The following is a 16,998-nucleotide window of genomic DNA, read 5'->3' on the forward strand; positions in this document are numbered from 1 at the left end:
GGATCTATGAATGTCTGTGCCTGTGCAGTCAATATACTGTTGTTCTACTGTGAAACCGTCCACGTGAGACATCAGCTATCAGTGAATACAAAGTTGCTTCGGCATATCACTCGTACTTCAGAAACAATGAATGTTCATATAATGTTCGTGTTTCGCGCAGCTACAGCAGACTGCATCTTTGTGATTTGGAAATACCTATCCCGAAAAATAAAGCACTTTATGCAAGAGAAACATTTGGTTATTCATTTCACTCAACGCAAACGAGAATCCACAACCACCCAGAACCGCCAAAGCAGGAGAGAGGGAGAGAACACATGAGAAAGGGGAATCCTCGCAAGAGCACCACGTCACCCGCACTCTAAAAACAGCACTTCACCGCATAGCACGCTGTGTGCCACCCTTGCCAAGAATGATAGGGTTATCGCTTCTGATTCGAAGAAAGAGAGGGGCGTTCGCCTTTTTGTGGAAATTTTCATATATCCAAATTCAGAATTCGCTTCGAATCAGAAGCGATAACCCTACCATTCGTGGCAATGGTTGGCGCACAGCGGGCTATGCGGTGAAGTTCTGTTCTTAGAGTGCAGGGAGACAAAAAAAAGAAGAAAAGAAAAAGCAAAGCAAAAAGCTACTCAGCTGTCGTCTAACGAATGGCCCGATGCTAGAGGTCACGTGTGTTTTTCCTAACAATAAAATTATACTACACGTTCATCACCCTGGTTCAACAGGTTTATCGATGTTTTATGCATGCGATGTTACCACTGATCTCGATTGTAAAAGGCTGGATCGCGGATGGGGAGCGCGAGCGTGAGGAAACCGGCCGCCATCTTACTGTACCCACAACAGTCGCCGCAGCGATCATGGCAACTTCTTGCAATTACGGTCGTACCAACCGTACTGGCAAGGATACAGGGCCTAAATTTCTACAGGTGAGTAATTCTCTATCAAGGAATAAATAGGCGTCCATTCTGTATATTTAGTTGACCATTATGAAGTGTTTTTTTGTTCAAAACGAGCACTGGATGCAGGTTGCTTGATCGCTCTTCCGAGGTTCAATCGAGCACACTTGCATGTTACCTGGTGGCAAATACAGTTTGAGTGCATAATGTGCTTGAAAGAACATGTTATAGTACACTGGTAGTGTTGTCATCAATATATGTGCGAGAACTCGAGCGCTTTTTTGCATGCATTGCTAGCATGGTACACCGTGTTCTCTGCGGAAGTAAGTGACACATTCATTTCTTTGAATTACCTTCGCGCACAAGTTCGGTATTACGTCGTAATTAGACCAAGATTGTCACATTTTTTCATGTATTGGTATTGTTTTCTGCCTTGGTTTGAGTGACACAGAATGCTACGTGACGGTGGTGTGGCGCGACTTGGATAACGCCTTGTGTCTCACCTGTATCGTCAGCTTGTTACGATAATAATAATTTGTAGCGTGCCGTGCTATTTGTAGCAGTTTTTAAGGCAAAAGTGGTGTCTCGTCAATACAGGTTTCGTCATGTGGACTACCCAGTGAATAATCTGTGCAGTGTGATACGACTGGGTGTACAGATAAGTATCAAGTTCCTCATCCACTGGTTTCTACTTTACAGGAAGGAACCACCTCAGTGCACGCACTGTGGTTAGCCTCTCTCAAATTTGCACATTTTCATACATGTTGACATCAGAAACACACCTTAGGCTCCTTCACCCAGCAATATAATAATTATAATTCTTTTTAGAAGAGTTCCCCATATTCTTTTTAGAATAGGTTTTAATCTTTTCAATTTTTAGAAGATACAGGGATTGTGAGCCATGTTTTAAACTGATGTTTTAACATTTGTCCAATGCATTTATTGCCTTTGCAATGCCTTGCCTTTGTTGTCGATGCACCATAAAAACTGGAATAATCATCAATACAGGTTACTTCACAGCTGCCTCGACATACTCAAGAAATGGGTGCTTAACCTGCGTAATGCCCACAAACTTTGACTACCACAGCACCTCCAGAAAGTAAAAGCATATGTGTCACATGGGATTTTTAAAGGCATTCACAGTATATAATACCTTGTGTGAACTGTTGTAGATCTAAGCAGCCTCTACAGTACACTCTCAGAAATTAAAACATGTCAGGGAACTGTGATAACGGGAACGTTTCAGTTAATAGGCATGCACATATATGCTATAAGAAGAAATTTATTTATTGAGGATGCATTTCTCTGGTACTGATTATGTTTACATCTGCCGTTGATCACATTAAATTTAAAATTCAGCGTATATGAGAAAATATCAGGAGGGAAGTTGCTATTCTTTGCTCATTCCAACCTAAAATTGAGTGCTACAAATTTAGAGAGTGTACTTGTCCATTGTCATCCCTAAAATATATATTGTCATTGTAGGAAGGTCACAAAACAATAAATGTAGTCTTTTGCGACCTTCCTGCACGTTCATTGTATCCTGAAATGCATAAGTGCAAGAAATAAATGTTGAACTTGAAAAATGTATACTCTCTTTACTCATCATCAGTGATCTTCTTTACAAAAGCATATCGTGTTAGACTTTTTTGTTTACGCTTCACAGACAGGATAAACGAGGTCCAAAATGACAAAAGCACAACTGTTTCAAGCTCCAAATCGTTCTGTTGCAATTTGCAGACCATACGTGTGTAGTGCAAGAGGGCCCTTGCACATCAAAGGGTAAGATGGGAGTCGTTAATGAAAGTGGTTCCTATGAGAGACTTCGATGCTGAAGAAAATTGTGCAAACTGCGGAAAGTGCCATAGAAGATCTCCAGAAAGCGTGTCTGGTCTCACAACGGTGCCCCTTTTAGATGACGATGATACTGATTGGTGTTTCAGATGTGGAGCTGCATTTTTTGTAACGTGCTCCACATAACAAGCATGACAAAGCCAGTGCTGGATGGACATTCAGTTTGGCACAACCGCGCCTGCAAATACGCAGAACAAATGAAGGAAGCAACAAACAAACATAGAAGGGCTGTACTTCAAAAAGAGATAAGTCCTGTGTTTCAAGCAGGTGTCACCACTTCCTAAGTAAGTTAATTGATTAAGCTTACATCACTACCTGACTAACTGTTCTAACGAGCGCGAACGAATTGCGTGAAGTAATTATTTGAGCTGCTTGGCGGTGTGTCCATATGTGCGAGGCATGGCACCCATGTCGTTCACTAAAAGACTCTTTCTGCGGCGATGCTTGATATAAATCATACTAAGCGCATACACGGCTAAAACAACGGCTGAGAGTCTACAGAACGATATCTTTCTGTCATGCGAGTATATCTTTTCCCGGACCGTTCGTGACGGAAAAATTTTTGTCCAGAACGCAGCACAGGATATTATATACATGGTTGTTGTTAACCTCACATCGTTTCTCATTGAAATATTGGCCCTGAAACGTGCTGTAGTACAATTCCCAGCGCTGCACTGCAGTGACAGTCTAGTTTCGGAATGCAAAACATAACGTTATTAAAAATCGAAAAGCAGGGCACCTGCGAAACACTGTTAGGATACATCAGTATACTGGCACCTTACAAAATCGCGTGACGACAAACAATGATCAGCGCCTGTAGCGCAATAAATACTCACAATCTCTGTTGCCTCCCATTGTTTCCAATGGGCACACACAGCGTTTTAGGGCCCACCAACATGGCGGCCCGAATGCGTACCTCTCTCCCACGAGCCCCTCTCCCATACGCGATCCAGCCTTTATACATAGAGATCAGTGGATGTTACCGATACTTTTAAAATTGCGACATTTGTCGATAAAAAATATCACTATTCAAATCGATATAAATATCGATCTTACAACGTTATAAATATCGATACGCATGCTGATAGAAATATTAGTATATTCGGCGGCGCACAAACAGGATGCGAAAAACAAAAAAGAGCGTGTCAACGAGTTTATTAATCAAACTTGACAGCTTTTGTTCCTCTCTCCCTCTTGGTTTTGTTTTTTTTTAGTTGTAAGGAAGGGTTCGGGAGGCAATTAAACAACACGATGCCGATATTTCCTGTAAAGGTGTGATGCACGTTAGGGAGAAACCTTTGTACAGTCTCTAAAAGTTTGTGGAACGTCCGGGGCTATATTTCGCGCCTAACAACACATCGGAATGAGCAGAACGAGTTCACGGAGCGCACAACGTACGCGGCACTGGAAACCGTGGACTTTGTGTTCCTCGCGTGGCTCCGTCTCCGTAAACATCAATTCCCGTGAAGGATCTCAACCGCAAGCGATCTACGCTTCTCCACAGTCTCCGTTGCAAGTCCGATAGGACACCCGCTTTTCGCTACAAACTGGGCTTCGCGTCATCGCAACGCTGTGGGACTTGTTTCTGTTTCGGTGACCTGCTGCACGTCATCATTGACTGTACTCAAGCTCAAGCAGCCAGAGACACCTTGGCCGCGAGTTTCAGAGCCCTATCACTTCCCTATTGCTCTCTAGACGAGATTTTGCGCCTGCAGGGTACCACCCACATCCGTCGAAAAGCGCAAGACGCGCTTCTAGCTTTCGCCTCCGGTGAGGGTCTGTCTTGAACGCTTCTTTCTCTCTCCCTCTCTTCTTACTTTTTCTTTCTTTCAACATTTCTCATTTCTCATTTCTTTTAATTGCTGACCCTCTCTATCCTTTTTCTTTCACAAACATGTGAAACTTGCCGCCTTGTCTGAGCAGGCAGACCTCGCTGCTCTTCCTTTGTACATCCTACCTCCACCACCACCACACCACACCATTCCTCGAGGAACAAAGAAGAAGGAGGCAGGCTAGCGGGTGAGTATCCGAAGAGGGCAGCATCCTCTGCTCTCACTAAATTATTGCACTAATTTTTACCCAATCTTTCTGACAGAATGCCCCTTGCTAAAATGTAGACACGCCGCATCGCGGACCCTTCAGGGCGGCGTGAGCAAGCCAGGTGTTATGTCCGAGAGTATGACTGACCCTTTTAAACCACTTTTACCCAGTCGGATAGCATCCATCCATTTGCCTTCGTTGTGCTCCTCTTATCCTTGTCCCATGTCCACATGTACAATATGTCAGTATACAGTCTGTCTGTTGGTTTTGGAGCCGGTCTGTGTCGTGTCCTCCGTCTCTGTGTCAATCATTCCTCAAGCTCAAGGATGTTGACCTTCGATCTTTTTGACGTTTCATTGCAGAGGTGGTAACGGTAATTGACGACGTACGGCCCTCATACGTCCTCGTAGTCCACGTTGTTCGTGGGCCCCTTCGTCACGTGCCTCAGCGGTAACACGCACGGAAGATAATAAAACAACCCTGGGCAATTGTTTTTAATTGTTCAAGTAATGCCGTGACAGCCTTTCAAACATCGATATATCGATATTTCTTTTTAAAATAATAGCGATATATCGATAAATTATCGATATTTTAATTGATTCTATCCATTATTTTTTTTTACGATGTCGGCATTTATCGATATCCAAAGTTTCGATATTTTCGCAGCACTACACAGAAGTCTAGTACGATACCAACCCACTGAATGGCCGCGCTTCGGTGAGGTAAAAGATGAGGAGTTGGTTGAACCGACAAACAAACCGAAAAACCATCACGGAGCAAAAAAAGAAAAAGAAGAAAAATATTTAAAAAAAAAACGTGCAACATGTGGAGCATTCTCTACATCAGACACATTTTTAACGGTCTGGACTCAATTAATCTGGACTTCCTTAATCTGAAGCGTGGTATCTGCGTGGTATAGCGTGGTATCTTAATCTGATGTATAGTAATACCCCTGTCACACGGGCATTTCGATCCTTCTCGAATCCGATCTGCATTGAACTTCCCGAGCACGCTCGAGTTTTGACGCTGCTACACGGCCACTTTCAATGCGCATTGAATGGTTGACCTGTGCAAATGAATAAACGGAACTCATTAATTTCGCGTTTCCTATATAACAGCGATATTAGCGGTAATTTATCGTATACCGATGTAAGCATCATTTGTAGCTTCGCGCGCATGTCCGTCTTAAGTTATGACAGTTCACCGGGGTCGAGGATGCAAATGGCGGCCGTCGAGCAGTCTTGAAATTATCAATCCTGTTATGGGAACTGTCTTGAGTCAAGCAGGATCAAAGTTCGATCCTGCTTGGAAGCGGCCGTGTAGCACCATCCGATCGGCATTGGGTTCAAGCAGGTTCGGTTGAGCAGGATCGAAAATGCCCGTGTGACAGGGGTATAACACACCACGCCGGATGCTGCTACCGGCATTAGTGGGTTTTGGTATATCTTGTACGCTATCGCCTTTGCGTGCATAAGGGATACCGCTGGTGGTTCTGCGCACGCGCATTGTGGAGAGCTTTGCGCATTGTGGAGAACTACAACGCTATTCCTTACGCACGCAAGGGCCACAGCGTACGATATACTAAAACTCATTATTAGGTTATGTTTACACCCGTTGTAGTCAGTCTGTAGCTGCTGAGCCAGCATGTTCGTTAAGCCGTTGTCTGTAATCCTAAAGAGGAACTTACCTAGTACCGCACTTCGGATTAACGCCTCTGCTACTCGGGTCTTGTGACAAACACATCCAATCTGACTATTTTTTCTCTCCTGCCTTTCTTGTCTCTCCCTCTCTCTCTCTCTCGGTGGTTATCTTGCCTTCTGATATTTCATAATTCCCGCTCCTCGCTTTGCGCCATTAAATGGCAAAAAAACACATGTGCACACGAATAGGGTGAAACGATGCAACACAATAATTTAATTTTGATATATCCATTACAAAATCACCTAGCCGTAAAATCCATGCCCGTAGCCATAACCGTGAGCGCCGTAGCCTCCGTATCCGCCGTATCCTCCGAGACCGAAACCGCGACCATAACCACCGTATCCACCGTAGCCGTGTCCATAGCCACCATAACCGCCGTATCCACCATAGCCGTGTCCGTATCCGAGTCCATAGCCACCATAACCACCGTAGCCACCATACCCGCCGTAGCCGCCATAGCCGTGTCCGTATCCGAGTCCATAGCCACCAAAGTAGCCAGCAGATACCATGGTGGCCAAAAGACAGAGAACAGCAAGAACAATCTAAAACGAGAGATGAAGATGGTTGTTTCATTTTTTGGATATTCACCTGCTTTCATTATTACTCTCGCACGAATATGAAACAACACGTGGTGGAAAATAACGCAGGCCAGCAAGTGCGAGAACAACATAGCGAACTGCGAAGTGACACACATTGTCCCACGGATAGGGCAGATATTTTACAGTTACCATATGAACCTTCAGACATTCGCGGTAGTCGTACAAGACGTCTGACCGTTCAGTAATATATCGAACAGAAGGAAACGGCCCAGAGAACTTCATGTGTTGGCTTCTGCAGATCGGTGCTACGGGGTTTCTGAGGAAGCCCACACTGGTACACTAAAGTACAGCTGGTTCGCTACTTCACTGGCAGGAGAAAATTAAATATGAAACAATTATCCCTTCCACTACAGGCGAGACGGAAAAAAACGCATGCATGGATGCACAGCAGAGGCAAAGGTGCCGGAGCAGATCCAATGGAGAATGGCGAAAAAATAGCGAGAGTAAACACTTACAAGGGACTTCATGGTGTCAACGAGAAGGCTGCGTTGTAGCCAAGTGTAGCAAGCACCGAATGCTGCCACTGGGAGTGTTTTCCGCTTATATACACAGTCTACTCCCGCCCCGCAGTTGAACCGATTTCTCTCGCACAATGCAATTGACCACTTAGAGCGGCCGGTTCCGAACGGATAAGTATAGTTCCTTAATTTCATTCCATTTTTCAGCTTCGTTCGCCTATTTTACGATCATGAACTTGTTTCCGCCTCGTCGGTTCCACATGTACTTTTTTTTCGTCGTCGCGTTACAACAAGAGCGAAAGCGGTAACGTGGTGCCTTACCTGTCAGAATTACGGCCCTCCTTCAGCTGTCCGATTGTCGGAATGTGGTTGCACAAATGCAGGTTTCAATTCGGGTTCTTGTTGGGCAGCCACTTGCGAAGGTCATGTTCAGGAATTAAGGGTTGTGGAGCTAGTAGTCGGGGGTATGAATTCTTTTCTTTACGTCCCCAATGTCACTGTACGAAGCAGGGATTTCCCTACACCCCCCTCAGGGGGGGGGTGTACACCCTCCGTGCATTTTTGCAACACCCCCCCCCCCCCTGAAATTTCTCAGGTGACCCCACCCAGCTCGGCCACCAACACTTTCTGGTATTGAGTCCGGCGCAGCGAATTACATCCTGTGCTGCCAGACTTGGGCTGTAGGACCACAGTCATGCAGATGATCGTACCATGCATTTGTCCAAAATCATTTGAAAGTGACTGTGCAATACATATATTGTGCGTATGTACGAGCAAAAATGCGTGCGCGCACGCAAACTCAATGTGGATCATCAACAGCCATTTGCGCTCAGCTCAACCAAGCGAGGTATTCTAAAGTTTTCACCGTTGATTGCTAGGTGTTCGTTGACAAGATGGTAGTCTCTTATCGTTGCCGGTCGTGTGATTATGCATCTTAATTTGTTGAAATGCCGTTCACAATGAATCTCTATTCTAATGTAGTGTGTTCTAAAGTAATAACACGTACAAATAAACCAGGAAAGCTGTGCAGACATGTCACCGTTGTGCCACGATTCTTTCCGTGTCTCAGAAAAATTCCGTAAGTGGAACCTTCACCAAGCATGACCCCCCCTTGAAAGCTCGGCACCCCCCCCCCCCCCAGTAGTGAATTTCTGGGGAAATCACTGGTACGAAGTGAAGGACGGCCAGGTAGCTTCTCTATCACGTGAACCACTAGCACCAGGTCGTGCCCTATATAAAGCAAGGATTTATTCTTCTATCCGAGCTTTCCCGGAAGCGTACGTATTGCTTGATTCATAGTAGAAAAAATATAGGGAGATATGTTTTAGTGATTTGTGATTAAAATCTTCCAATTCAAGGAAATATGACACGAAGCCGAATAGGCAGTCTGCTGGGCTAAGTGTGAACTTTGCCTGAAGAAGCTCATAAAGAAAAACGATGTACTTCACTTTAAACATCGAAACAATCTGTTGGTGGACATGCGTTTGAGAATTAAGGAGTTCATCAACCAGGTTAAATACACGATAAAATATTCTAAGGATGCACCCAACTCTGCACTAAGGTTAAGGTGCTCACGCACTTACAGTACGAATTTACAGTGCCCAAATGAATTTGGGAAACTCATCAGCAATAGCACTAGGGGTGTTGTGAGCATACCGTCATTGGAGAGCAGTTATGGTCTGATTACTATTGATTACGACGCTGTTTCCTTTAATAAGTGCTTAAAGGCTACTAAAGTGAACAAATTCTCATCGAGGAATGAAAGATCCCGTTACCTTGACACCAGCACAAAAGGAGCTAGAGTCGTCCGTTATCTGGTTCTCTCATAGGTCTCCGCAAATTGTCCAGTCACCACGAGAGATTGTTTCAAAAGACCAATCCGAGGTCTCTCCACATTGTCGGGGCCGTTCGGTATATGGTCGAATTTTAATACTGGCGAAGATATATACCCACATACACCGTAGCTATATAATCAATGGATCGAATTAAGTTAGATTACCGACGGGATTGTAAATCTCGTTCATCTCTAAACTGAGCGTAAATTACAATGTCCTGATGGTGTATGTACAGTGGCCTTAAAATCGTATCCCACTATCGCTACATTTCTGTGTCTGCTGTACGACAAGCTTCCCTGACACGTCATGAATTACCGCGAGACTGGTCCACTGCATGTCTTCAAAAGTGCGATAGTTGTAGTTCACTAACTTCTGTTTGTATAATGATTCTGAAGCATGTGACTTATAGTATCTTGTTGAATCATGATTTTCGCTACTGCAAGCTGATTGATTGACATTCAGTTCGAGTTATCGTCCTTCTCTGATAATGATGCACCCACAGGTGATGCTTTTTTTACTCTGCTTTACCATCATACAGTACTATTACATGAGTTATGTGCGTGAAAAATTGGGGCTTATATTTTCTTCTGGCTTCAGGCCTACCTTACTAATAGAGTACAGTGTGTTGTTATTAATAGTTCAAAGTGTGAATCAACTAAGATAACTTCCGATGCATCTCACAGATTTTTTTATTATAAAGTCATGAAAACAGCACAATGATGTTTTTACATGTGAGTTATGCGGCCAGGCGGATGTAACTACTGGATGACTAATCATCTAAGATTCATTAATTATATTCATTAGTTTGATGTTTTCGGTAAAGTGGGAGGCAGCAGGATTTGAGTCAATCATTATTGGAATCCATCATTTCTCTTAAGAAATCCTGAAACGAACGCGTACTGTGATATATAAATGGGCAAATTTTTACATGCAAACTAATCCGAAACTAGAACTACGCACTTCTCGAGCGCAGAACCGGCATGACTTCCGGCTTATCTGGGCCACAGAACTGCTTGCCGTAGTTGGCCACGCTCAGGCGGGCAGCGTCACAACTATCGCAGGGAGCATCGTGCGTCCTTGGACGACTTCGGTCGGTCAGAAAACGGTGTATCTGACCATCAGATCAGCGCCTACTCCAACCAACTCCACCACTACAAAGTACTTGGCCCTCCGACGCGAACGTCCGTTGCTCCTGTTACGCTCGACAAGCGTGGTTTCGGGTCATTTGCAAAATTTAGCGATTTATATTTCACAGAGGGTACGCTCCTGCTTGAGAATATTTATAAAAGAGGCTGGATTTAAATAATGACTGGCTCCAATTCTGCTACCTCACATTTCCCCGGAAACAACTCATTAAATGTTAATGAATTACTTTTGAGTTAGTCATACAGGGTGCGTCACCTGAATCCGACCAGAAATTTCATAACTTCGCGGTTTGTTTTTGAAACAGTCGTTGAATATATCTATTCCCGATGCGGTCTACTCAGAGGTAGTGGTGTATAGTAATAAGTGCAGCCGTTAATTAACTTTCACAATCAATCTAGAAAAAATAGTGAAAATAGGTTGACCGCGCCATTGGCTAGTTCCATCTCAAATCGAACAATCCGGTGCACTTGATGTCTCGAATAAACGGGAAAAAAATATATGTTGAAGCCATCGGTGAGTTAGGAGAAATAAACGCTTTACGAATTCTCTGCGGTGCGCGGTTCGGGAAATAGGACAGGAGGAAAAAACTGCTTCTCATAAGGCGACGTCGTCGCGAGCGGGTTTGAGCGTTCGCTACAAGGCCATTTCTTCTCGCATTATAGTAATTTCTTGATCTGGCTTTAGACCACTTAGGGCACAATACGATCCTGCGTTGGCAGTGGTGTGTCCGTTTTTGTTTGTCTACAAAAAAATATCAAAGTTGACTCAAAGTGCCGAAAAGCACCATATTCACTGCAACTTTGCGGACGATGTACAAAACGGATAAGACTGAGCTTTATGCCGCTTAATTTGTCATTTATAGGGCTATCGAATGATGTATAATTTGTTGCTCTACTCTGTAAGGAACGTAAGCGATACCTCTTTTAGTAGCACCATACCACCGAAAAATGACGAATTTCGGAAGCCATTATCTAAAAAACCCCACCAAAAACTTGCCTCGAAAATTTTATATGTTGTAGGTAGTTCCTTAGACTATGCACAGAAGAAAAATCAAAAGTCGGACTTTATCGGTAGGGGCACTGTGAATTTTTTGCCAGCCCTATACGCGGAGCGCATTCAAGCCGTGGCACCGTGTCCCGCGTGTTGCAAAATTGAATTTTCCAAAGGGACTTTCAACTTCTGGCTTCACATAAAAAGTAATTGCTATCATTTGAAACCGTTCTGAGCGCTTGCGTTCATAATAGTGTTGTAATCGCTGAATGTAGATTGTGGAGCAACCATATGTGCTCACATTTTTTGCGGGATGACACACATGCATTGCAAGTGCTGTAGCCCGTGAAGAACAGAATGCTTTAGAATACTTTTGCGTCTTTATAAGAGGTATATTTGTCCACGGTGATCATATCGAAGCATATTTACAGTACACAGAATAACAAGAACTTGACAGCGAAGAAGACAAGGTGACGAAGGTAAGAAGGTAACGTAAGTTATGCAGAGCATTCCGGGTGGATGAGTGTGCTCGTGTCATGAACTGCTTTAGGCCGTTGTGGAAGCCGCTTTCCTTAATGTTACTTTTGATGGCAGGTTCTTGTCAGATTTTCTTTCAAACGTGGGCAACATTGCTGCGCGTTGTGATTCAGCCACCTTTGCTGTGAAGTACTTGAAGCAGCTTCTGCATAGCTGGCCCATTTCTGTTACGCCTTCTGCTTGATCTGCTGGAAACACAGTCTTTATGGCAGCTACGCCGATCTCCGAAGCAAAGCGAAAATCCTTTGTCTATAGCACTTTTTTCTTGTGTATGAGGCGGTAGTCAGCGAAATCCACACGATCAGCACTGTACAACGAAGAGGCCATTGAGGTAGGTGTGAAAGCAGGACGACACACTACAGTAATGCAGATGTCTTCGCACACTCTGTATAAGGGCACTCCCTGCACTTCTGTAGTCGAGAAGTGAGTGAACCGTCTTCTGTGTGTAGCCGAAACTTTGCGCAAGGTGTCGTCAGGGAGTAAATGCGATCAGGACCTTCCCAAGGTCGCAGCATGTCGAACCGAATAACATATTGGACAGCGGCGCCAGTCGGGCTGTTTCGGCAAGGTTCACAAAAGGCACCATGAATTAGCTTTGAGTGTGTGCGTATGGCACTACACAACAATATTTTCCTCAGTGCAATCTCCTCCGTCCGAGGTAATGTGGCCGTAGGAAAGGAAATGTTTCAAAGAATACTGGAAGTCACTGCGTCCCTGCTGCCATAATGCGTACAGTAAATATGCTTGTTTAGAATAACCCTGAACAGATATGCCTCTTACAAAGATGTAAAATCATTCTGTTCTTCCCGGGCTCCCAGCACTTGCAATGCATGTGTGACATCCCGCAAAAAATGCGAGCACATCTGGTTGCTCCACAATCTAGATTCAGCGATTACACCATTGTTATGAACGCAAACGCTCAGAACCTTGAAAAGGAAACCTTGAAACCTCAGAATGGTTTCAAATGACAGCAATTACTTTTTATATGAAGACAGAAGTTGAAAGTCCCTTCGGAAAATTCAATTTTGCAACACGCGGGACACGGTGCCACGGCTTGAATGCGCTCCGCGTATAGGGCTGGCAAAAAATTCACAGTGCGCCTACCGATAAAGTCCGACTTTTGATTTTTCTTCTGTGCATAGTCTAAGGAACTGCCTACAACATATAAAATTTTCGAGGCAAGTTTTTGGTGGGGTTTTTTAGATAATGGCTTCCGAAATTCGTCATTTTTCGGTGGTATGGTGCTACTAAAAGAGGTATCGCTTACGTTCCTTACAGAGTAGAGCAACAAATTATACATCATTCGATAGCCCTATCAATGACAAATTAAACGGCATAAAGCTCAGTCTTATCGGTTTTGTACATCATCCGCAAAGTTGCAGTGAATATGGTGCTTTTCGGCACTTTGAGTCAACTTTGATATTTTTTTGTAGACAAACAAAACCGGACACAGCACTGCCAACGCAGGATCCTATTGTGCCCTAAGCGGTCTAAAGCCAGACCAAGAAATTACTATAATGCGAGAAGAAATGGCCTTGTAGCGAACGCTCAAACCCGCTCGCGACGACGTCGCCTTATGAGAAGCAGTTTTTTCCTCCTCTCCTATTTCCCGAACCGCGCACCGCAGAGAATTCGGAAAGCGTTTATTTCTCCTAACTCACGGATGGCTTCAACATATATTTTTTTCCCGTTCATTCGAGACATCAAGTGTACCGGATTGTTCGATTTGAGATGGAACTAGCCCATTACAAAGTTGCAGAGCGCAACCGCGAGGGGTCGAGTCCGCTAGAACCGAAATCTCAGCGCTGTTACAGGCACTAGCAATATATATCGCAAATGCACGATTTTTAAGCTCTGCGCTAGTTGTGCGGCCGCGTTTTCCTATCCCCCTTTCGTTGTCACTGTTTCTCAATTGACATCAAGCTGTTCCTCACCCCCCGCTTCCTAGTTTCCCAGTCAATACCTTTATTTTACAGCGGCATCTGTATAGTGAAGATTTCCCTGAGATCCCCCCCCCCCCCCCCCCCCCCTGTCAGCGTCGTCGGCATTCGCATGTCCGCACAACACTCCTGTCGCATGTGTGCTCAGCGCTGGGCCATTCCAGTCGAAACCAGCCAGAGGTGTAGCTCGACCCTCTTAGATTTTGCTGAAAAAAATTGTATGCATTCCCTTATGGGTGTGTATGTAGGACATAAACTTATTTTCTCGAGATTTTGCTTTCTTGAGCATTGGGGGCGCCTCGAACTTGGCTCAAATGTGAAAAAGTGTTGTCCGTTCCGCGCGTCCTTCGGACACGTACAGACGACATTTCTGCGCTTTCTTTGTCTGGTGCTAGAGGGGAAGGGTCCATCTAGCTTCCCAAAGAACATATGGAACGAGAATAAATCTGGTGACGTCGTAAGAGCTCAAGAACGGAGCGCGTTTTAGGCCAAGTTTACGATACATTTTTGGCAAGTTACCATTTTCTCAGGAGCCCGAGATTATTTATGCTCATAAACTACTGTATAGAGATTCGCTTCACATAAACATTTGAAGCTCACCTGTGTTCATTGCTTAACTAAGCAATCGAAAATATCGAGCATTCGTAAAAAATGACACTTCTCAGATAATATTTTCACATACCTGAGGTCGTCTAGGAAGTGAAACAAATCGTGCCATTTGCAGAACAAGTCCTCTCCTGTAACATATTGAAAATCTGCAGGTGTATTTTTCCTTAAACGAGAAAAAATATTTTTTTCCCTCACCATACTCCGCTGCAGCTCATTCGTTAGTTGAGGTCTTCTAGGAAGTAAAACAAATGTGCCTTTGTGGAGAACACCCTCTCGCATAACAGTTTGAAAGTCTACATGTGTATTTTTCCATAAGCGAGAAAAAAAAAAAAGTCGTCAGCGCATTCATATCCCATCTGTAAGGTACCATTATCACACTTTGAAGTAAATTCGCCTTCTACTGTTAGTTCTACTATGGTTCTACTGCTAGTACTCAAGGCCGCCTTTTTGTAGCGGCTTCGTCGTCGTTTCTGGTTGTCTGACTCATGATTCATGACAATGTTACGGTACACACCATTCGCCACTTGTTTATTGAACAATGTCTGAGAAATGTACTACTTCCCTGATGGCACGTCGGCACCCGGGTTCGAATCCCGGTGCCGGCTGTGCTGTCTGGGGTTTTTCCTGGGTTTTCCTCAGACGCTTTCAGACATATGTCGGCACAGTTCCCTTAGAAGTCGGCCCAGGACGCACATTCCCCCAGGGCGTGAGTCGTGACGTTGCCCACATACGTGAGGCCGACAACGGCAAGCCCTATCACCACCACCACCACCACCACCACCACGTCGTAATAGAAAAAGAGAAATTACAATTGCTGCTGTTCCTGCACACCTGCACAGCTGTTCCTCTGGGTGAAAAAAAGCTTAAGGAGGGAGCATGCGTTGTGACTCAACGTCGAGGCCCTACGGTTGGAGAAGAAATTGCTAAACGTGGAGCACAATGAGGCATGCTCCATCCTGGACCAGGAGGTACTGTTACATAGAACCTATATCTTCTGTTCAGGCATATGCAGCAACAACGTCTACTTCCAGTGAAACAAAGACAGTGAAAGTGAACATATTCGACACAAGTGTGTCTGATTGGGTGAGAACTATGATAGTAACGAAAATCTCCAACCAAGGTACAGGACGGGGATACCCGACGTTTCGGAGCCAGTTCGGCTCCTTCCTCAGGGGTGACTGTAGTGGCCGTTGGCAGCAGCGTTCTTGCCGTGGTTCGAATTTCGTGAGTCGTCGGATTGTTTTTCAGTCACGTGACGGAGGCCGCTGACTTATACGCTGGGTATACGCTGGGTAACGCTCAGATCGGTTAAGGCTTCCAGGTGTGGATTGTACATGCCAGGACTCTACAAACATTCTTTTGATCTGATTACCCTCAAGGTCGATGATGCAGGCGTTATGAAAGTCGATAGGATAGTCTCGAACTTGACAGTTGCTGCTCGTTCGATGTCCGACTTCCGTACATCATTCTTATGTTGCCGTAGCCTTTCGGGGAAGTTCTTTGTCTCGCCGATATAGACTAGAGTAGCTTCCCTTTGGGTCGAACCATTCAAAAGTAGTAAAGAATGGGATAGGATTGACCTGTGTTAGGAAGGCCCTCCAGAAATCTTGTGTGCATATCATGTCTGAAAGCGTAGTGCTACAGTTGAACCGCCTTGAAGAAGCTGGTTTTCCTCGGCAGGTACTGCTGATGATCCTCCGTAGGTTGCTTACAGAGGTTAAGGGTCTAAAGAGTTCCCATATAAGAGTGGACGGAAGACCGGGGGTGATTCCATATATTCATAAAACGTCGCATCATTTAAAAAAATTGGCAGGAAGGTTCGGCGTACCTGTAGTTTTTAAGACTTTTTCTAAGCTATCTTCACTCGTTAGGTTAACGAATCAAGAACAGGTATCACTAGAGTGCGAGAAGAAGCATAGGTGTCCTCTTGTGGAATGTAAAAGGTCTATTGTTTATGAAATCCCACTTTCATGTGATAAGGTTTATGTGGGCCAATCTGGCCGGTGCTTAAATGAACGTTTAATGGAGCATAAGAATTGTGTAAATAAAACGGATGGGGGTACCTTGCATGAACACGTCAGGGTCTGCGGTCGCGTTCCGGAGTTTCCGAGAACAAAGATTAGAGGACGATTTAACTCCAAGAATGAAAGAGATATTTTCGAGGCCTTTTTGATAATGAAGTATGGGTCTGATAAATGTGTCAGTGAGCCGTCAATATCGCTAACAAGGGAAGAGTTTGGGTTCTTGGAATGCAGACTGAAGGCTGGAAGTGAGTAGTTAGACCTGATTGTTCCTCGTGTTTATATGGCCCCCACGTGTGTTCCGTTTTGCCCCTTTTCCCCTCCATACCATTGGTTATAAATGTGCTTGTGTTGTTCAGTAAAAACTTGTTG

The 16,998-nt window shown here is 44.5% G+C and overlaps 1 protein-coding gene across 1 annotated transcript; it reads right to left on the reverse strand.

Annotated features, from left to right (window-relative positions):
• Positions 1–6,733: 6,733 nt before the first annotated feature.
• LOC135384745 (keratin-associated protein 21-1-like) lies at positions 6,734–7,000 on the reverse strand. The gene has a single exon (XM_064613933.1). It carries the CDS (start codon positions 6,998–7,000, stop codon positions 6,734–6,736), a length of 267 nt encoding a protein of 88 aa, XP_064470003.1.
• Positions 7,001–16,998: the final 9,998 nt, after the last annotated feature.

The sequence above is a fragment of the Ornithodoros turicata genome, chromosome 2, assembly GCF_037126465.1.
Source record: "Ornithodoros turicata isolate Travis chromosome 2, ASM3712646v1, whole genome shotgun sequence".
NCBI lineage: Eukaryota > Metazoa > Arthropoda > Arachnida > Ixodida > Argasidae > Ornithodoros > Ornithodoros turicata.

Bases quoted from the DNA above. Each gene is read 5' to 3' on its own strand.
- LOC135384745 (XM_064613933.1), bottom strand. From the start codon at position 7,000: ATGGTATCTGCTGGCTACTTTGGTGGCTATGGACTCGGATACGGACAC.